Source organism: Lucilia cuprina, chromosome 4 (genome assembly GCF_022045245.1).
Source record: "Lucilia cuprina isolate Lc7/37 chromosome 4, ASM2204524v1, whole genome shotgun sequence".
In the NCBI taxonomy this organism is placed as follows: domain Eukaryota; kingdom Metazoa; phylum Arthropoda; class Insecta; order Diptera; family Calliphoridae; genus Lucilia; species Lucilia cuprina.
In genome coordinates, this window is record NC_060952.1 from 20,789,103 (window position 1) to 20,813,195 (window position 24,093).

Genomic DNA, 24,093 nt, shown 5'->3' on the forward strand with positions numbered 1-24,093 from the left:
TTGTTCGTTAAATGAAAGAATTAATGAAAAAATTTTATATGTATTTGTTCAATTTACAATAGATGAGTCATAAAAATTTTTGAAATAGAAACAAATCAATAATAAAGTTTGAAAGTATAGTCAGGCGTGACCGACCATATGATACCCTACACTAGTTATGAATATAAAATGTGATTTATTCTTTATAATAATTTATTGTTGCGATACATTTAAGCAATTTATGGATGGAAATCTAATTGTGTTAAAGAGGCTTTATATGAGGGCTAGGGGCAAATATGAACCAAGCCCGATAAAGTTTTGTGAATATATTTATATAATATTTATTTCTGCTGAATTTTAGCGCGATATTTGTGTTTATAAGATAATTTTTAACATTCAAGTAAACTTCTAAAGGGGACTTTGTATGGGAGCTAGTGTCAAATGAGTCCCGATCTTTATGAAATTTGGCAAGGTCATCAAGGCTTGTATAAAACTTAGTTGTGCCGCTATTTATCGATATACAAGTATATTTAACATAATTATGAGCTCAGAAGCCCTTTTTCCGGGGGTTCTATTGTATGGGGGCTAGGTAAAATAATATACCGATTTCATTCATTTTTAATAGGTTTCATCCTTGGACCAAAAATTATCTTATCTTAAAAATTGCGTCCTGTACCTTGCGCACAAAGTTTTCATGGACAGCCAGATTGCCTGTCGGACGGACGGACATAATAGCTCGACTTGGAAAGCGACTCTAAGCCGATTGGTGTGCTTTAAGGTGGGTAAAGGACGAATACTTTCGTATGTTATAAATACCAGCACAAACCCAATATACCCTCCCCACTAAAGTGGTGTAGGGTATAAAAATTATGACATACTACGATAGAACAGTACAACACCAATTGTGAACCGGACAATTGTATGATGGATGATAAAACTACCATATACTAGGAGAATTTTTACAATTTCCGGTCTTAGATTCGTATGTGTCTGATAATTAAGTTTATTTTTTTTAAGGATAATTAACACAGAAGTATATATTGCGTAATGTCAGCGAAAACGAACTTTCTTAAAACATCACAATGTGCATTAATTTTTCTGACCTTATTTGACAACATGTCACTATTGAAAAATGGTCCTAGTGTAGTATTAAAGCATTACTTTCAATATTGTACCTGGAGAGGCAAATCCACCAAATGTTTAAAACAATGCAAAACTTTCATTGAAGAGAAGATATTAAAATGCACGTTCATTTACAAATGGGCAGTTGGGTAAGTGCTTACTACGATCGCCTGTAAATAGGAAGTTATGTAAATAGTTTTGCTTTAGAGTGGCCATTAGTTTTTACTAAAATAATATACTTTTTTATCATTTGTGTTAAAAACTAAGTTCGTTTTTTGCGTAAAAATAGATTAATGCTCAATTAATAAACCTCCATACTTAACTATATATTCCATATTTTAAAGTTAATCATTCAATATGTTTTAAAATCATCTTCGATTCAAAATTAAACACTATTATCTATTACAAGTTTTGCTGTAGTTGAACATACTTATTGTATTTATTGATAAAAATTCATCTGGTTATAGGATATATATATGAAATATATCCTGTATTAAATTTCGTTCTTTAAATTTTAGAAAAAAGTAAATGTATAGAAAACTAGACAATATATACATACTTCAAATCAAAAGACAAATTTGTCTTCTTAAAATATTATGGTGTTGTGCATTAATATCTCAAAATCATGATTGTACATGGGTAGATTGAAAGATTTCATAAAGATTTTGTTCATCTGGTGTTGTTTTATATAAATAAATTATATGTAAAAACATATTTTAATTTAATAAGCAAACAAATCAAGGACAATGAAGTAGAAAATGTATATAAAATAGTTTAGAAATAAAATACAGGTAATATAAACACACACAAGAAAAAAATGCAAGTTTCTTATAGTTAGTATTTAGTAAACACTTGTATATACTTTTATAGGTACAATCTATACCTATTTAATTTTATTAAAAACATTACCAAACTTACCAGTATAAATTTATTTATTAAAAAATTTTTACAAGTAGCAAGACAAATTCTTATATTAAACAATGTTTATACAAAAATGTCTAAACAGTAAAATAATAAATAAAATAAAACTATAAACTTAAATTAGAAAAAAAATTAAAACAAAAAAACATAACTTTTTCTAACAAGAACAATAATATCCTGGAAAAGGCAACATCAGAAATCAACAAATAAATTTTTATGTAAATGTTTCACAGGACAATAAATAGAAATTGAATAAAATACATATTGTACATTAACATATAAATAAAAGCAAGAAATCAAAAGAAAAAAAAAGAAAATAAATTGAAAATAATAGTAAAGTAAAAATAAATTGACAAAACCATTCTTCTCTGGTGGTCAGTGATATAAATTGATAATTGAATGTTTTCAATATACATACATACCCCTCTCCTCATTCTCTCTCACTCTCTCTGACTGTCAACAGTTTCTTTTTTTTTGTCTAGTCATTTGTAGATGTCAGTTTAACAAATTTTTCTATAAAAGGAAAATCATGTTTTTAGAAGAAAAAGAAAATATAGTATGTATCGTTTGTTTTATTTTTACGAACATGAAACTTTTGTAGTTTTTTTTCTTTTTCTTATACAAATTAAAATGCACAATAATATAAATTTAGAATTCGGTGAATGGATACATTGTTAATTTTGTTCGAAATTCGACATAATAGCTGCACAATAGATCTTTTGTCATTATTTTGATAGGCTTTCTCCTAAACTATTTCTTATCTTAATAAATGACCTTATATGTCAAACTTCCAACTCTATCTACTCTTTTGCCGATAGCAGCAATATCTGCCATTCCTAGATAGAGTTGGAAGTTTGACATATAAGGTCATTTATTAAGATAAGAAATAGTTTAGGAGAAAGCCTATCAAAATAATGACAAAAGATCTATTGTGCAGCTATTATGTCGAATTTTTAACAAAATTAAATATAGGCCAAGCCCTCTAGAGATTGGGGCAATAAGACGCAATATGAATGAGTCGCTTAATCACGACTTGATAAAAATGAATTGGGTCGTGTAAACAATGTTGTTTTTTAACACATAAACGTATAGCAGATAATGTTAGTCCATCTATGTCCGATGGACTAAACACATTTTGCAACTGTCGAAAGAAGCATTCAAGTGTCTCGGGTTTTTGAAACGATGTAAAACATACTGCACTCCATCGATCGGATACACCACTTATATCCGACCGAAAATGGAATACAACTCCTATGTATGGGCCGGACCTTCGAAGTCTATTTGGGAGCTACTCGACCGCGTACAATAGAGGGCGAAGTAACTTATCGTTGACGGTAGGGTATCCCACTCTATTGATTGGAGCATCGTCTTAATGTGGGGTGCATTTCACTGCTCCATTGATACTATAATGGAATGAATTCCTCTGAAATTAGGGAACATTTTTCCCATACCCCTATAGTTTTACGTAGCACACGACTGTCTTCAGGAACACAGCAATTTGTGGTCGATTGGCCGCACAACACATTACAGGGAAAATTCATTCTTCAGCCGCACTGATCGTATGTGAAATAAACTTTCTGCATCTCTATCCTCCCCCCACAACCTATTTTCCTAGTTCCAGTTCAATGCACTGCATGAGTAGGGGTCATCCCCTAAGTGCTGGTCCAAGAAAAAAACATGGTAATGACCTGTACTTATTTAACAATTTACTTATCAGTGATTACTACATATCGTCAGCTTTGCTTAGAATGAGTATAGTAATAACTTACAAGTAATGAATTATATATGTACTTACTTTTTAGCCTTGACATATTGTTTTCGAGCTTTGTTTTTACACAAACACTTCTAATTAACGCAGTAGGCGCAAACTCGTGCACATTTTTTCCAGAAACTACCCAGCAAAAACTGGGTAATGGCTATCAATTGTAATTACTTACCTATCAACATACTTTTCAATGACAACTACATATGGTCTGAAATTGACAGAAGTAGTCTAATAGGGCCTTACTAATAATGTGTTATATAAATACATTCTAATTTATTAGTCATCTTGTCAGTGAAGATACAGATGCTGTATACGTTTATTCATGTGATTTACATTGACTACTTTTCTTAATTACTTCATCATTCTAATCATTTGTGGTAAGTACTTGCCTCCAATGAAATCACCGTGTTAAAGTAATGACTTAAAATGCTATTGTGTAAGTAAATTTTAGCATTTTAACTCCTTACATGGTAATGAAAGTTTTAACTGGGTAATTCTTATCTATTTATAAGCTAGCGGAGGTAACTACATAAAGTAAGTGAAAGTTTTAAGTGGGTAATTCTTATCTATTTATAAGCTAGCGGAGGTAACTACTTAAAGTAAGTTTGAACCGCTTACTTTTCAATTTAAGTTTAAGATATTTTTGGCAAAAATAAAATCACTATAGCATTTCCGAATAATGGTTTTGAATCGAAAACATCAGAAAAAAAGGGTTCCTTAATAATAGAGCTAAGATGTGGTTTTCGGACTATATCAGGCGAATTCGTTAATAACTGTATGTATGTATTTAAAATGCTAACTTTTGTGATCACTTAAGATTTCTAATGTTCTCAATTATACCAAAATTAGCACTAACATACGAAGTGGGCGTGGGTATGATATTTTGGTGAGGTTGTTCTAATTCTTGATATTATTTCTAAAAATCTATGTTTGTCGTACCAGAATGTTCTTAATATGACACTGTGTAGCGATTAAAAAAAACCTGCAGTCTTTTCTAAATGGGTCGCGACTTTGTCCGTGACTTTCCTTATAATGTCCTTTAAGTCACGGACAAGAAATACTAAGAAAAATATTATAATTTAGACCAAAAAGATTTAAATTACGACCTATTTAGAAAATACTACAGATTTTTTTAATCGCTTACCAAAATAATGTAAGAAATTCTGAAATATCTGCGGAATATTTTTAGCATTTGTCTGTAAAGGCAAAAATTAGGCGAATTATAACAACTACTTCAAAGCGAAAATACTTTACACTTACTTTTCAATGAACTCTACATACCGACTGAATTACTTTTAAATACCCTTATAATTACTTACTTCTAATCAGATACGTAAGTAATCTGTTTTGATTTTGAACATCAGGCAACACAACTGCCTGTTTTGTAAGTATTTATTTAAGTAGTTGTTTGAAAGCATGCGAAGAAGTAGATAAAAGCGGATAAAGCAAAGCGAAAATACTTTACACTTACATCTCAATAACTACTACATACCATCTGCTATACTTTTAAATACTATTGTAATTATTTACTTATAATGCGATACGTTAGTACTTTGTTTTGAATTTTAAACAACTTTTTTGATTTAAAAACAGTACAACTTTTATTTGTAACTACTGCCTTATTTGTAACTACTAATTTAAGTAGTTATTTGAAAGCGTGCGTGGTAAACACTTACCTTCAAAGTCATGACCGTGTTATTCTATTGCTAATGAGAAAATGGAGAAAGCAAACCTTTATGCTTACCTTAATACCTTAATAAAATCAACAACTAATATTTTTTATTTTAAATAAATTTGTTTTTTGTTTCTTTTATTTATTTAAATTATTTCAAGATAAATTTTTCACATCATAATTTGTTGTTTTATTATTATTACTCTTATATAATAATAATACTATACACTATTATATATTTATTTTTGTAAATGGTTTGGAGATGTTATTAAAACTATTTTTTTTTATTTATGTCACTTTTATTCATGTATTTTAAATATTTCAAATATTTTGTTTGTTTTTTTTATTACCATTTTATTTATTTATTATTATTTTTTTAAATTTATAAACTATACACATTTAAAAACTACTTTATTTAAATTTCTCTGGGGGTTTGTTTTCTTAAATTTTCTTTTTTATTTATTTTTGTAATTTGTTTAGATTTTATATTTGAAATTGTATTTTATCTTAAATTGTTAAATTACTACTGTTTGGTTTTTCTGTTGGGTTTTGCAAGTGTAAAGGTTGTTTTTATTTTATTTAAAAATAAAAATTGTTTAAAATAATTTTTGGTTTTGAAACTTATAATTTTCTAATATTTACAATTAAATTATTATTATTTTTTTTTTTTTTAAGAAAATATTTCTAAAAATTTAATTTATTTTAGTGGTTTATTTAAAGGTTTTTATTAAAATATAATAAGATTTTTACAAATAACGATAGTTTTTTTAATAATTTTTTTAATACTTTTTTACTTATCTGTTTAAGATTTAATTATTGTTTCAAGTTTTTCTTTTTTTACTTATTTTACTAGATTTTTTTTATTTTTTATGATAAAATCTTTTATTTACAGGCTATTTTTTTTTAATTTTAAATGTTTTTTTGTTTATAATTCTTTGATTGTTTATATTTTAAACAATTTTTTGTCACTTTTTAAAATTATAACATCTTTTTGGCATTTTTTTATTTTAGTTGATTAATACTTTTTGTTTTAGCAATTTAATTTCTTACTTAAAAAATATTAACAGTTTATGAATAGAAAGTTTCAAATCGATTTTTGTTAATTATTTCCTTAAAGGTCCTTTACACAATATGTATTACTCCGTTTTGTCCTTTACATCTATTTAGTTGCTGGAAGTAAAAACATATGAAATTTGTTTAATAAGTGTATAAGACTATTTATTAAAGGTTTTTATATGCTTGTGTTTCTTATATTGACCCTCTTTTGTATTGTCTTGCGGATTGAATACTCTTTTGCGGATGAAATACTCTTCAAAGTCTTTGTGAAAAGAAAATTTAAACAAATTTTTTTTAACCTCTGTAGTTTTTCTTCTACGTTTAAAGAATCTGTTGCATGCAGCAAATGTCTAAGCTTTAAAATAAGTACTTACATATATGGTTACATGTAAGACATTATTATACTACTTAAAGGTAATGCAAAAATTTATTATGTATTAATTAAAGATTAGTAATAGTTGAGTAAGTTCAGGTTATTGTTGACATGTTATCCACCTAACTACATAATGACTATAAATTGTAAATACTTACCTAACAACATACTTTTCAATAACTAATACATATCGCCTAGATTACATAGAAGTAGTCTAATAAAGACTTACCAATATTGTATCATATAAATACTTTATAATTTATTAGTCCTCTTGTCTGTGAAGCTAAAGAAACTATATTAGACGTTTTCATGCAACTTATTTTTCTAATTACTTGTAAGCGTTTGTGGGAAATAGTGGCCAACAATAACATCACCCTTTTTAAAATAATGATTTAATGCTATTAAGTAAGCAAATTTTATCATTTAATAGTTTCTGCTGGCTTTGTGCATATTTTAAAATGATATTTTTTAACAAATTAATAATACTCTCTTTTGAAACTAAGGATTTTATTTTTTATTCAAAATTAATTAAAGTTGTAAAGAACCCTTTTTTTGTTATAGCCGTAACATAACAACCCTTCAGATAATTTTGTTAGATTAATTGAAGCCACAAAATTTAATTTTAAAACACTTTATTATAAGCCAGTTTTTAAAATAAATTAAAATGTTTTAATTTTAATAGATTTTGTACAGTTTTTTTCCAAAAATTTCTAAAAGTTTAAAGTTAAGACTTATTTATTATTGTAGGTTTTCCAAAGTAAAAGTTTTAATTTTTTGTTTTGTTGTTGCTTCTAATTTATTTAAGCCTGAATGCTTAAGAGCAATAAAGAATTTGCCAAACAACTAAACCAAATAAAAACCACAACAAAATAATTAAACAAAAACTTAGAACTACAAGATAAGTATCCAGAAATACTTATATTGACCCTTTTTTTTTGTTTTGTTATTGTCTCAAATGTCCTGCCGAGCAAAAGGAAACTATGAAAAAAACATTTACTCTAACAAATGCTTATTAAATCTTGAGTTTATATGCTTTTACTATGAAGATAAACTGAAAAGTTATTGTAAAAAAAAATAAAATTTTTGATAATGAAATTTTCTGTCAGAAATCGATTCTGCATTATTATTATAGTCGTTTCCCACACAAATTGGATCTTCCCTTCGAACCCGATCCGAGTCATATTCGTCCAAATATTGTCAATCCAGCGACAGGTGTATCAAACGAAATACAGTTTGCTTTACCATTTTAAGATAAAAGTAACTTTCCAGTCTACCCCTGACCTCTTAACATTTACTGTTGTTGTCGTCTATGTTCATCAACTTTATCGAAAAATCACCATCTTTATTTAGGTTATTTTTGTTGCCATTTCTTCTATATACATACATATATATATTTTTTTGATTGTTTTTTTCTGGGGTATATAAAAGTTTACAACAAGAACTACAACAAATCTGTAATGACTTTATAAACACATTAACCCAGTATTTTGTTGTAGACCCCTTTTATTGCTCATACTCACCAGTGTCTTCTAACACTCATACTCATTTACAATTACTTGAAGTAATACAACAACAATTTTGTGTTGAACATACAACCCACAATCATTGTAACAAATCTTAAGAGAATTTACAGTTTAATAAACTTGTTTTTATTTCACTCCGACTCCTTATACTTCTCATCCTTTTATATTTATTTTTTCCCACTAACAGAAATGATGGGGGGGTATAATAAGTTTGTCTTTACGTTTGCAGCACATCGATATATTTGTCATTGATATTACAAAAATATATATAAAAACTGCTACCGTATTAAATTCTAAAACGATCTAGCCATGTCCATCAGTGTGATTTTTATTTAAATTGTGAAATATTGCTCACCTAGTCTCCTGCAAATGTTTTAATTAATATCGATATTAGATTTAGCTCTGGTTAAAAATTGCGAAAATATAGATCCATAAAGATCGATCATTCGTCATTATTTCTCAACTTCTGACACATACTTTCATGATGGGTATTTTAGATTCGTTATAGCCGAACTTTAATTTCTTTCCAGTGGTTTTATTATTTTTATTTTCCGGAGAATATTTTGTTCGTTGTATGTGTGTTTTTCTTACATTATAGAGTGAGTGAGTGAGGGGTGAAATAAAAAAGGACCAAGTTGTTTGATTGTCTAATGAGTATAAGAAGACAAGGATTGTTGTTTAATGTGGGTGAGTTGGATGCTTAGTTGTTCAGTTTTTAGTGTGTGTTGGTAGAAGAGAGTATTAAACCTTTATTAAATTTGACATCATTTTTTCGATTGTTTTATAGAATTTTTTTTATGTTCTCGTGTTTAGCGAAACACACACACTGAAAAAACACGTGAATGAAATATATGAATTTTTGGAAACCTTATAAATAGATAGCGTTGTCCATCGAAGTAACCCGTCTGTCTATATGTATCCCCCCTTTGGTCTTGTTACCTTGGTGAAATCTCCACCTTGGTGTGATTGCAATCCCGAGGTAAAGAGGGGCTACCAATACCTCTAGTCTGCCTGGACTATAAACTGGTGATGTCGCCTTAGAATGATTTGGCATTGGGTCTAGCCACAGCACCAGATAATGTGGTATTACGGGAGGCCAGGACCTGTTCTGGCTGGTCAGTTTGTTGAGTGTCCTTCGGGATCCACGTTGTGACTGAACCGGTGTAGAGAGTTTTTCCGGGGAATTGTCAGGTTAGCGTTCAATGCTTGCCTGTAATCCCGTAGAGTGCTCTTCATGATCATGGAAATCATTGGGTTCAGTTGTCTTTGGAAATTCCTACATTTTTTGCACATAGATCCATTTTGTTGAGTATTTCGTGCTCTACATATGTCTCTCGGTACTGTTTTCGAAAAAAACGGGGTCATCTCAGTAGTGTCGTTGCACGGGCTTAGAGAGGTTAAAGAATGCATTGGAATGAGTCACTATATGATGGGGATTGCATTTTAAATAATTCAATCTTTCATTGCATCATAAGGGTCTTTATCTTCCGGTAAATCCGAAAGATTGATTTCACCAGATATTGGGGTTATCCTATTGGCTTTAGACTAGTTATTACTTTTTCCATGTCGGAGTGTGCATTGGGCTTGAGCTCATGCTGCCTGTCATTCCGCAATGGGGCTACTATGAGATTTGATAGGCTCATCAATCTACAAAAATCGCCACCTGAGATTTTCATTGAAGGATTCAGGGAACGTAGAACTTTCTCAAGTCTATCCAGTAGATGAAAAAGACCAATGTGAAATAAAGTCGTCAAGGCAGGTGTTCACGTAAAGCACTCCACATCGATATGTATCAAATCTTCATTATTTCTAGCAAACATTAAAGACAAAATCGGGCCCACTAATTAACTGAGTAGCTAACTAACTGACTAAAGTCGGGCTATAATTTTATCTGTAAATTTTACTATGGCTTGCCCGTAATAGATAAACTTAATACAAAACTTCCCAAGTGGTCGTGACGAGAGTTCCTGCTAAGTTAATTTTTTTTTTAAATTCGAGGTTACATCCTTTACGGGTACTTATTTAATTAAGTGGGCGTAATAACAGGGGTTTGATTAAAATTATGATTTCTTTTTATAATAACTTTTCTAAAAAAAATTATTAAAAAAGAAATATATTCATAAAATATTTTTGTTAAATTGTCCATTTTTTCAATTTTTCTTTCAATGTATTTTTTTGCTACCCTCTCTTCTCTAACTCCCCAACATCATGTCCATGGCTTATAGTCTTATTATATCTGTTGATGTTTTCTCTACTTTGTTTTATTTTAGTTACAACGAACATGATATTGCTTAATTAAGGATTTGAATTTGACACATTCTTTTTTTCGTGTGCTTCTTTTTCTCTGACATGATTCTTAAAATATCCCAAATAACAATAAGTATCTACTAAAAAGAACAAAAATTAAAATGAAGTAAATAACCCAAATAAAATATATATAAAATTTCTACATTTTTTCCCGCATAACTCTTGTTGGAATAAACTGATTTTTTTCTATATATATTTTTTTTTTTTGTTTTTTTTTACCCTCAATAAAGTATTTAAAAATTAACAACTACCATTTGTCTTAGGATCTAAAACCAACTTAACACCCACACACTAAAACAATTAAGTAACATGAAAAAGATTTAAAGAAGAGTATGATGTCCTTAAAAATGCTTACAGAGGGGAAGATGGGTTTTAATTTAGATTGTATAGAGCTGGTTGCTTATATAAATTAAACAGGATAAATGTCAATGAAATTAAGATGGTAACAACAAAATGCTTGAACGCCTTTCATTTTTGTCTATATAAGAGTTTCTCATCCCTTTTAATGAAGAATTTTGAATGACTGGTTTCTTTATTTTAGTTCTACATCCTGTATTTAACACTATATGCCTTGTTTAGACTTATACCAACAATTTTTTTTGTCAGGGACTTAAAACATTTTTTGTCATACAAACACTTCAATTATAAACATTATAACAAAGCAAAAATTTCGAAAATGTAAAGGATGATAAGAGATTGTGAATGAGTTTCTTTAGCCATGAGTAGGTCTTTTGGTCAAGTAGTCTTGCAGTAAAAGAATATAAGAACAGATTCACCACAAGAAAACGAATTAATTGTAAGTTATATGAATGAGAGATGTTGAGAATGATAAAGAGAAAGTAAGTACTATACAACAATTCGAAGGTGGTTCGATAAGTTTAAAAATTTTGATATTCTTTAAATACTTTGACTTAATAATGAACAAACTTTATCATATTTATTTAATTCACTTTCTACTTGGTAACGTTGTGCTATCAATCAGAATCATCTTCTGAGTCTATTTATATGTGTCCGTCTATCTTTCCGTCCGTCCGGCTGTCTGTTTTTCTATGTAAAGCTTGTGCGATGCCACTGGTTGCAAATACAATTCCTTTGACCCAAGGACGATAGCTGTTGAAATCGATCCATTATTATGCTTAGTCACCATACAACCGTACTTCCCGAATAGGGCGGGCTTTCGTCCACATAATTGTGTTAATTGTTCCATTATGTCAACAAAAGCAAATATACTTTTTAAGAAACCTTTGAATAAAAAAAATCGTTTTTATAGAAAATTTTTGATAAAAATTTCCCTTATATTAGAAATTTTTTAAATGTTGTTTTTACAGAATTTTTGATTAAGTTTTTCTTTTTAGAGTACAATTTTATTAAACGTTGTTTTACATTTGATTATAAAATTTTATTACAATTATTCATTTTATAGCAAATTTTTTTATAAAAATTTTCCTTAAACATTTTTTTTCCTTTAATAGAAAATTTCTATTTTGAATAGAACATTTTTAATAAAAATTTCCTTTGTTTAGAAAATTTTCGATAACAAGTTCATTTTTAAAGAAACCTTTTGGTATAAATTTCCTATTTAGAGAAAATTTTTGAACTTTTGATTGAAAAATTCTGGTAAAATTTTCCTTTATATAGCAAATTTTTTTTATAAAAATGTCCTTTTAAATGAAAGTGTTCTTTTTTTTACTGAATTTTTGATAAAATTTTTCTCCTTGCAAAACATTTTTAATAAAAGTTTCTTAAATTTAATTTAAATAAATCTTTTTCAAACTTTTGTTCGTGATAAGTAAATATCCTCTCTATGTGAATGATACGGAGTCTTTAATAACCAGTTTAAAATTTCTCAGATATCCCTTATAATTGTTGAATTTATATCGCTTTTATTGTTGTTGTTTTTATATATTCTTTTGCAATATTTTTCACTTTTATTTCATTTGTTGGTTTTTGTAATTGAACAATTGTCAAGTGTGGTTTTTACTTAATACGAAATCCTTCTTGTAATTGTACACTGTCATTAACAAATATCCCTACAGTTCTTGAAATTAGTTCCAAATAAACAATAGTTAAACAATTCTATTTATACCCTACATGCTGATGTTTGTAACGCACAAAAATTTTCACCCTATACCCGCCTGAGTCGATTTAGATATGTCCGTCTGTCTGTCCGTCTGTCTATCTGGCTGCCTGTCCTTTAATCAAACTACAGGTCGCAATTTTGAAGATAATTCAACGAAATTTGGCACATGATTTTATATTGTCCAAGGGACGAAGAATATGGTTAAGATCGGTACATTATTATTGAAAATCCTGTAATTATTATTGAAAATCCTGTAATCAAAATACAGGTCGCAATTATGGAGATAATTAAATTAAATTTGGCACATGATATTCTGTAGTACTGGAGACGAATTCTATTAAAAAAAGGTTAACATCGGTGAACCCGCCGAATAGGGCTTTAAGGTTCATAATTATGTTTAATACACCCGTATTTCGACAAAAAGCTGCAAAACTAAGTTCCATACTAGCCTTAATGACCCTGATAAATTTTATAATTATAAGGCCTCATTTGACCCTAGCCCTATAGAAAGCTCCCTTCAAAATTTGGGAGCAATAAACAATAAATAACAATTAATATCGGCAAAAGCAACATATAAAATGTGGGTCGTAATTAGACATGCCTAGCGGGACTGGTTTTTAAAAGTTTTGAGATTCGGCAAATTAGAATCTTGGGGTAATGAGATTTTTTTGGTTTTAGTAGTTATCGATTGTGTTGGCGAATTTTAATGCAAAAGGTAAAGTGATTATTTATTAAATTTAAGTTCTCGTCAGTGCATGACTCAAGCCCAAGATGAATTGCAACCTTTAAAGCAGCAGGGACTTTTTCTTTCACAGACTGAAACACACATAAGCAAGTGGGCAGTAATATATAAATTCTCAATTATTTGTACATAAATGGGATTATTAAGGTCATGAATTTGTCCTATAAAAGATAGACCGTATTGTTTTTTTTTCTTTGATTTTATTTTTCATTCTCATTTGTAACCAAGTTTTATCAATTTTTTTTTCGTTTGCTTTCTTATGGTATAGAGTATGGTTTTTTTTTGTATTAATAGTGGAAATTACTTGTTAATTGTTGTATGAGAGTTTTATGTTTTTTTTTATTTTTAAATCCTTCTTTCGTTATTTGTGTCTCTTAAGACTACTGGCTGCAATTGTGTGAGTGTTGTTATAAAGCTTAATGCGGTGAATTGTATTTATGGGTCATTTGCAATTAAATACGATTTAATTGGAAAAAGTGTATTATCCTTATTATTTTGTTGACTTTAAATTGTAAAAGGGAAGCTTAAGATAAAGTAAACTGAATCTGAGAAAATTCTTTATTTTTATTTTTATTCAAACTTCATTGCACAATTGCAATTAAAAAGTTTTATTAACCAACAAGTTTAACAGTAATTTCTTACCTTCCTTAGCATGATTAACAAACTTTAGTGACATAATAATTTTTTACTTTATTTTAACTTACATTTTATAGTTTTCTATAAAAAAAATATGAAATTTATAAAAATTAGTGGTAAATACCACAGCATGCCAGTATATTAAAAACAGTTATAAACATAGAACAAAATTTTCTACAAGTTTTTAATATTTATTATTTATAATTTTTAATACTTCAACTCTAAAATACAAACACCACTTTCCTTCTTTCCTTCCACTCACACACATTCATTTAACTCTCTTAAGTTTTTCCCAGCAGAGAAAATTAAGAAAAACTTCTTTGCAAACTATTTGCTTGTTGTCATAATAAACTTCAAATGAAGGCTACAGCACACCTTTTAACAGAAACTCCAAAGGGGAAAATAGAAAAAAAAAAAACATTCTTATAAAAACTTCTGGTTACTGTTCCTCGTCCTATAAAAATAAATATTTTTCTTTGCTTATGGTTTTTTTTTACTCTTTTCATATTTTTATTTAATTTTTGTAGTTTTTTTTTCATTTTTAAAAGCAACAACAAATGACTCTATTTCTTGATTTATACTTTGGTCATTAAAGAAAAAAGTTTTTTTAAGTTTTCATATATTTTTTTCTTTAAGAGAAAGTAATCTTTGGTTGTTGCTGTTGTTGTTACAATACTAAAGAACAAACTTACTTTTTAAAAATAACAACTGCAAGATAAAATAGTAAAAAAAAACATTTGTGGAGAAAAAATAATGCACTTTTTGTTAAAATAATAACAAAGTTTTTTTTAAAGAATCATATAATCAATTTATTTTTGTTATTTCTTCTTTTATCAAGAAGAAAATGAAAAAATCGTAAAAAAAGTAATTTTAAAACTTAAAAAAATAAAAAAACTCTGGTCATAGAAAAACTAGAGCAAATGCTCAATATATTGACAATTTATGAAAACAATTTTATTTCTCTGGTAGGTCACCAACAAATGGTCAATGTACAGAGAAAAGAGGACAGTTTCACAAACACCATCTTCCTCACAAATATTCATAATAGCTTCTTATAGTTATTATTTTCATTAAAAATAAAATTTGTTTATAGAAAAGAAAATTGAAAAACATTTTCGAATATATTCCGTAGAATTTTTCAAAATTCTTCTACAGAAGAAAATTATTAAAAAAATTCAAATATAAAAGAAAATTGATCAAAAATTTTCCATTTGAAAGAAAAATTATCGAAAATTTTCTATAGAAAAGAAAATGTATCGAACATTTTTTGTAGAAAAGAAAAGTTATTGAAATTCTTCTACAGAGGGAAAAAATTTTGAAATTCTTCTATAGTTAGTTAGTTTGAAAGGAGGATGTACATATGTATGATGTACATACATACATCAAATCCGAAGAAATACACCTAGGACTCTCGGGCCTGTTGTGAGCTCAGGTGGAAATCGAACCCACGACCACCGATCTGCTAGACTAGATCACTAACCACTAACCTTCTATTGAAGAAAATTTTTTCAAATCAAAGAAAAGTTATTGAATTTTTCTACAGAGGGAAAATTCTTCTCGAAAATGATTTTGAAATTCTTCTATAGTAAGTTAGTTTGAAAGGAGGATTTACATATATACATCAAATCCGAAGAAATACACCTAGGACTCTATCGGGCCTGTTGTGAGCTCATGTGGGAATCGAACCCACGACCACCGATCTGCTAGACTAGATTACTAATCACTAACCTTCTATTGAAGAAAATGTATCGAAAAATTTTTTAAATCAAAGAAAAGTTATTGAATTTTTCTACAGAGGGAAAATTCTTCTCAAAAATTTTCTATATAACAGTAAATTTATCGAAAATCTATATAAATAAAAAAAATAAATTAAAAATAAATATACAAAAATTGTTTCAATAACATCCATTGGCGAGTATATACATACGTGCGACAATACTAAGCAATGTTGACAACGCCACATATGTATATACTTAACAACGGATGTTATTAAAAATTTTGGTATCGATTTGAAACCAGGCGTGTTTATATTATTTTCCCTCTGTGTATGTTTAACTTTTATAGAATACTAAACGACTAAGTCGATTGCCTAGAAATGTTTAAAATATCTTTATGTATATCTGGAAGGAGTTATAGGCTACTTTTTATTTTGAAATTTCAAGCTATACCCAGTATGTTGTGCTACCCTTTAAATTTTTTTAAATACAATTTTTTTAAATTTTTATAAATATAAAAATATACTGAAATTTTTTCAAAAATTTTCTATAAAAAAGTGATATAGAAAAAATTTTTGAAAAATTTTCTATTGATCAAAAATTTTCTATAAATAAAAAATTTCTATAACGAAATTTTCTATAAAAAGAATATTTGAGGAAGCATCTATAAATTTTTTCTATAAAGAGAAAGATTTTTATACAAAAATTTTTCTCTCGAATTACGTTTGATTTAAAATTTTAAATAACGAATTGTTTATGGTCCTCAACTTACCTTTTTCTTTTATTCGAAGAAAACTTATACAAAATCATAATTGTATTTGTATTTGTGTTTTTTTTTTCATCAGCCCTTTATTGAAATGGTGCATAGTGCTGTTGTCTCTGTAGCAGGGTTTGTCACCATAAACCAAACTTACGCGATTGAATCTGGGGTTTGACACTTAAAATTGATGTTGTTCTTGACGGTGAAGAAGTCGAGCAGGGTAAAGAGGGCGGTGATGACGACGTTAATGCTGTCAAGTGTGGCTGGTATCTATGCTGGGGCTGCTGCTTATAATGTACCACACATTCATTTTCCATGGAAGTTTGACTATCACCCATAGTATCCTGATAGTCCACTGTTTGTATTTGAGTCAAATTTAAAAGCTCCATGGGCAGGAGTTCTGACTGCATGGCCTGGGAAAATTGTCCAGAATCTGGTGTCATTTCGATATAAAACGATTCATCATCTAAAATGGCCGAGGATGAGGCTGAAGCTGTTGAGGTGGTGGTTGTAGAGGACTGGGATAGGGATCTAGAATTGTTTAGGACTATAGAATGACTTAGAGATTGTGGCTTAAAATTGTTTGCAGATGTTTTAACAGTGGCAGGTTTTTCAGTGGCCGAAGTTTTTTGTAGTTCTCGTACATGTAAATTGTGCAGAGGAGAATTGTAGGGAGCTTCCAGGCGTGTGCTGTGATGCCATTTTTGCATACCCTCACTATAGCTTAAAAAGCTGTGAGAGTCATCGTCCAAAGTATGATTTTGCCGTTGATGGGGTCGTAAGTGATGGCTGGGAGAGTGGCGACGCCAGGGCATATCACAACGATAAACATGCATGAGTCCTAATAGTAAAACTAAAAAGAGGCCCGATGACACCAGTAGTATTAAACCCGGATGATTTTCTTTACTCTCTGCCCGACGCAAATCGGACCATTGTTCGGTTTTGGTAAGTTTTGCATGTGTTTCGGCCTGTTGATCCTGCAGAATTTGCTGTATCAATAACTCGTGTTCATGTTGAAAAGTATGCGGCTGTTGCAACAAGTTGGCTGCCTGCCGATTGTCCTGATTTTTGTTGTTGCCGTTGATGGGTGTATTCACAGTGCTGTGTTTTAGTGAATGCGTTTGAGTGCTAAGTACCGAGTCATCCTTCTCTAGCGTTGTGGAAAGGGGTTTTAATTCTTGATAGTGAGAGTTATCAAACTGTTTGGCATGCACCTCATTTTCCAAGGGCTCAGCTGCTGGGTTATATTGTTTAGCTTCATGTTGTTTCGTTATAATGGTCATTTTTTTCATAATCAAAGAAGGTTTTTTGGTTTTCATTTCATAATTAGGTTTTTGATTTTTTCCCAAATCATCTTGTCTTGCAGCAGGATCTTCTAGTTTAATGTCCTCTTGGCCTTTTTTATTATTTGATTTGTTTATATTGTGTTCTGTTTTTATATGTTTGTTTAGAGTTGTTTTTGTTGGTGTTGCTGCCATGACTGTAGCTGGTGTCCCGGTCGTTTGGCTTAATTCCAAATTGTGTTTATTTTTACTATCGCTTGCCATTGTATTGGTCTCTAAGTCATGTTGTGCTTTATAGTTGTTGTTGTAGTTGTTATCATCTTCCTGTTCAGCATTATGGTTGTTGTTTGGCAAGATAAGTTCATCGGCTGTAACCATAAGATTCTCTCCTTTGTGCATTAGTAGTGGTGTGCCGATTAAATGTCTGTCCTTAACTAGCAATTGTATGGGTTCATGTTTGTGTATAACTGTCGTGGTTTCTGATGCTGCTGTTGGAATTTCTGTTGTGGTTCTACTAACTATTGTCTGTTCCAATGTGTCTTCCATAGTTGGCGTTCTACCAAGCTCATTTTGTGTTTCTGTAGTAGTGGTAGTGGTAGTTGTTGTTACTGCCGAATTGCATTCTATAAAAATACCAAAGTATACAAATTTATTTAAATTTACATTTATTTGTAGTCAGTTCTAAGTGAAATTTATGAAAATGTCAGTCAGTCACTATCGTTTAGGCTGCTGTATGTTTGTCAGCTTTTTTTGTGTTTTCAAAACTCTTTTCATGTTGGTTGTAAATTGTGTTTTTTTAAATGGCTGTAAAGGATTTTTTATGATTATTATGAAAATAAATGTTTGCTTGTCCATATAGTATCTTCTCGTTTGCATTTTAAGATTAGATTTGTATAATGTGTTTTTTGGCCTGATAATGATACATAAACAGGGAGGAAGGGAGGTAGATAGAGTCACAATGACCCTTATAAAATTATATTTTATGTTTGAAATTAAAATACGAAAACATGATTCATAAACATTATTAGATATTTAATGAAACTTAGAAAAGATTTTTAAATTGGTTTGCTGAGAAGGGAGAAATTTGCTGAAATTATGAAAATTACATTTTATGTTGTGAAAAATTGTTGAGATTTTTTAGGTTTTAAATGCAGATTTGTGGTTATGGCAATTTTTCATAGTGATTCATTGCTAAATGGAAATATGCAAATAGAGTAATAAAATTCTTTAAGTATATTTTAGTAAATTGTTTATAACATCTTTATATTATCTCCTTTTCTTTCAGGTAAGCATTATGAATTGACTTTGGTATTCGTTTTAAATTGTGCTACTGTGACAGCGGAATTTCAGTTCAGGAACTACTACTCGTAAGTAAGGTGTTATATACTTTTTACTAAAGAATCAGATTAAAAACAATTTTTAAATCAAACTTGATTTAATAAAGACTATTTCGTATTTTGATTCATATAAAAAAGTTTTCAAAACTCAATGTATTTTAGAGACAAATTCGAATAGTTTTGATTTCAAATCATATTAAAGGCCTCATCGTTAGGTTAATATACACAATTTTGATGAATGCAAAGAAGACTTACCACAATCAACTTTCTAGTTTAACGATTAAAATATGATATGGTTTGGACTTGACAACATACCAGTATTTTGACAAGTACTTAAATATGGGTCGTTATTTAATTTTAAATTTGATAGGTTTTTCATAATAAAATACCTATCGACTCAGAATCACTTTTTGATTCGTATAAGACACGACCGGGGACACACGCAGATAAAAAACATGGTTGTGTTAACCATGTTCTAAGAGCAATATATTCACCCTTATCGCCAATCATTATTTGTTAAATTTATACAGCTATTCCGTACAAAATCAACTATTGTTCATAACAAGTTTATGATAGCAATTTTCCCTTCGACGGAAGTGGAAATTTCAAGGGAAAAAATTGTCACATCTATTGGCGAGAGGGGTGATAATGGTTAAAATTATGATTTCTCTGCACACAGAAAAAAACATGGTTGTGGTAACCATGTTCTAAGAGCAACATTTTGTGGTTTAAATTATGATTGTAGTCTAAATATATTATGGTTTTTGTAACAATTTTAAAATAACATATTATGATTAAATATAGTTGAAATATATTTATCATAAAATATTTTTACCATTATATTGTTTGTTATACATGACTATATTATGATCCAATGTGATCAAAATGTCGTTAAAAATGTGTATCAAAATCAAATTTCTATACAAATAATATGTGTAAGGTGTGTGGCTAAAGTTGTTTTGTTGTACCAGCAGACATAGAACAACATAACGTATAATGGTTAATTATAAGTTTAAATGGTTGTTAGTAACATAATATGTTTTCATCGTAACCATTATTTTGATATTGGAAAAAAAATCATTTTTCAACGAATCGTACTCAAATTTATAGTTGTCTTGAACATGAAAATGATTACAGTAACAACAATATTTTTGTAATAGAATTAAAATAACAATTATATATTTTTGATAACAATATATCGTTACAGTGAATATAGCTTAGATATAGTACTATGTTTTTCTTTCGAAAGTAATGCTAATGATGTTTATTGTAAACGAAAATCTCTTTACCAATTTTTTTGAACAACGGTTCATAATTGACCGCACCTGCCATAAAAGTTTCCTTACTGAAAATTACTTCCAGAAAATCAGTAAAGCGTTCAATACTGGTAAAATACGAAAAAAAGCTATAACATTTGATATAAACAAGTTTTATGCAAAAGTATATTTTTCAAGAAAATCACATGAGGATCGGTTTATAATTGGCCCTATCATCCATTTGAGATCCTTTTTATCTTCATTACTGCATTAAAAATTTAAGTAAATTAAAATTTAGTCATTAAAATCGGTTAAATCACTTTTTTCAATCTTGGGAGAATCCGTCTATATTTGACCCTACACCGATAAAGTTTTCCGTATAACTTTAACACTTAAAAATAATTCTATAATAATTCTCTTTAAAATTCTTTGGTCATTTCTTTAAGTATGTCAACAGTTATTTTCTTTCAAAGTTTTTCGTTATTTTCGCAACTAAATTCAAGTGCATAAATAAATTTAAAATTTCTATATATATTTTTTTTAATAAATAAAATCATTTAATCTTCAGAACTGATATTTTGTTGTTGTTGTCGGTTTTAAATACTACTTACCATTGGAATTTGATTGCATACATTTAACATTGACATCCTTTTGTAAAGACTGTTGATAATATGGCATTACAATATCTGAGATATGAGCTGTTGGGCTGTGTTGTTGTTGTTGCTGCTGGTGGTGGTTTACAATGTTGTTGATTGCTGTAGTAGTTACAGTTGCGTTAGTAGTTGTAATATCAAATGTTTTTGCAATTTGATTGTTTTTATTATTTCCACTTGTACTGCTGGTGATGATAGTGGTGCTGCTGCTGGTAATGTTACTATTTGTTGTAGTTTCTATTAAATTCTTGTTGTTTTTATTTATAGTTTTAGATATTTGTAAATTTTTGTCATTGTAATTTGATGCTAAATCTTTATCTTTAACCAGAGTAGTAGAACTTGTTGTCTTGAACGTTTTTAATAATGCTGCAGTAGTACTTGTAGTTGTTTCTACTGCATGTTTCTCTTCTTTTAATGGTTTGTCGGTTGTTGGTTTTGTTGCTATTGTAGTAGTTTTATTGTTAGGAAAATTTGTTGTTATTTTTTGTGTAGAGAGATGCGAGTTAGTTGTTGTGGTGATGCTGTGGGTGGTTTGTGTAAATCCATTCAACTCTTTATTGGGTTTTTCTAAATTGGCTGTTAGTTCCGGGGAAAAAATTAATGCTTTTTCAGATATTCTTTTGTTTGTTGTTGTGGGCTCAAGTAGAGCTTTTATTGTTGTTGTCGTTACTACTGTGTCAGTTAGTTTTGTTTGCATACTTTCGGGGTTTATTGTTGCTGAAGATTTAATCTCTTTTGTAGTAGCATTTTTTGTTTTAATTTCATTCTGTTGTTTTTCGTTACGTTCAAGATTTATCTCTAATTTGTTTGTTGTACTTTCAAAATCTACAGCATCTACATCTTTTTCTTGTAGTACTCCTTCACCACCCCATATCTGCGCCTCTTTGACAAGTTTGTCTCCCTGTCTTGTTTGTATGAATGGCTCTGCCATTGTTGTGGTTACTAGTGCCGCTGTTGTTAGTGTTGGGGGGACTATTGTGGTTGCTTGTGTTTCAAAATTTATTGGCGTAGCAAATGTTGTCGATTTTATAAATTGTGCTGCATTTATATCTTTAGTTTTGTCCTGCTTTAACAAAATATCCTTGTTTTGTGGCACTTCTATGACATCCCCACCTTTCAGAGGGGTTGTTTGTTTTAGCCACTTTTTAGATTTGTTTGTTCGAAAAGTTGTTTTATGTTGCATATCTTCAAGTTGTTGTTCTGCTTCTTTAGTATGTTTTTGCACTGCTTTAACTACTTCTGTCATATTTGAAGAACTTACTGTTGGAGTATTTCCTATTGATGCAATTTTATGTTCTTGTATGACTGCTGCCGACGTTGCTGTGGCAACAGCATCTGCATTTGCAGTCAAGTGATCAAATGTTTTCATTTCGTTTGTAAATGTAGGTTTAACAACAATGTCTTCTTCCTCGGGCCCCTCATTTCCTGCACTCTTAAGTTTGTTGGAATTGGTAGCGATATCTGATATAGTTGATGCAACAACAGTTGTTGTAGTGGTTGCATTCGAGTTAACACTTTTTGTGGTTGTATTAGGGGTTTGTTTTTCATTTAAAATGCTTGACTGCATTGTTGTTGGCAAAGTTTGTATGGGATTTTCTATAGTAATTGTTTTTACAGCAGTTTCATCTTCAAGTTTTTGTTGCAGCTCTTCTACGCTTTCAACTGCCTTGCGTCTTCTTTCTGTATCTGTTTGATTATTATTGTGTTTTCTTGAACTTTTTTCGACAGCTGCTGATGTTGTTGATAATAACGGACTGGAATTCATAGAATTTTGATTAAAGTTTATTTCCTTCAATGTTTTATTTAAGGCAAAAGATGTTGATTTGAAATTCTTTACATCTTCAATCTCTAGATTATGGTTCTTAACTATATTTTGTACAGCATTCTCTTGTACACAAGCTGGAGGTTTTAAGTTATACAATAAACTGTTATTCAGCGTAGAAGTATTCAAGCCAAATTGTTCGTAAAAGTTATGCATTTTCTCGAATTTATTCTTCAAATCTTGTATTTTAATTACAAAATTTTCTTGTTCATCTTGCTCAACCTCTCCATCTTGTTCCTTTTCCACCCTCAAACGACAGGTGCTGGCCCATTCGGCTATACCCAAAAGATCGGCACATTTGATGGGATTATCCTCCAGCATTAGATCATTTAATTTTGGCAAAGAGTGTATAATACCTTGACTTATACCTCTTATTTCTGAAGATTGTAAATTGAGTGTCTGTAATTTTGGCAGCATAATATCGGGTAAATACAGCAGTTTATTGTGTGACAAATCTAATGTTTTTAAGTTATTAAGACCCTGAAAAGCCTGTTGAGATATTTCCATTATATCATTATTTTGTAAAAATAAATGCTCCAGTGAAATGGGCAGACTAATGGGTACTTTGCTTAATTTATTGTGATCTAACATGAGAATTTCTAGAATTTCCAAGCGGCCTAAGGCATCATCCTCTATTTGCTCTATATGGCTAAAGGATAAATCCAAGTATTGTAATAAGGGATAACTGTCCAAATCGCCACAGTTGATGACCTGTAAGTAGAGGAATTAAAATAAATTGTTTAAACAAATTTAAAAAATAATTTAATAAAAAAAATCTTAATAAAATTTCCTCCAAATATATTGAGCATTTTTTTTTCACAATTTTCTTTTTAAGATTATATGTCTAAGACTCATCTGCTTATAATCAAATTTTCTCTTTGACTTCCTCTTTTTTTATATTTACAAACTTCCTTTCCCTCAACACCCTTTAAGATGAAATGTTAAAAAAAACTCTAAAAACAAGTAGGAAAGTATAGTCGGGCATGGCCGACCATATAATACCCTACACCATGAGTATATTTTTAAAATTTTTACTTTTTATAAAGAAACTTTTATGTTGAATATTATTCCAAAATATTTAATCAATTTAT

At 29.4% G+C, this 24,093-nt stretch overlaps 2 protein-coding genes across 2 annotated transcripts in view; one reads left to right on the forward strand and one right to left on the reverse strand.

Annotated features, from left to right (window-relative positions):
- The window catches only part of LOC111684763 (protein timeless homolog), a 274,262-nt gene that overhangs the window by 116,592 nt on the left and 133,577 nt on the right, over positions 1 to 24,093 (forward strand). The gene's annotated exons all lie outside the window — the stretch shown is intronic.
- LOC111690052 (serine-rich adhesin for platelets) overlaps positions 16,721 to 24,093 on the reverse strand; it is a 75,166-nt gene continuing 67,793 nt past the window's right edge. The window contains exons 5-6 of the mRNA XM_046948825.1: positions 21,139 to 23,713; positions 16,721 to 18,557 (exon numbers count right to left, since the gene is read on the reverse strand). Coding sequence (XP_046804781.1) covers positions 16,786 to 18,557; positions 21,139 to 23,713 — 4,347 coding nt within the window. The 3' untranslated portion in view covers positions 16,721 to 16,785. The remainder of the gene's footprint in view (positions 18,558 to 21,138; positions 23,714 to 24,093) is intronic.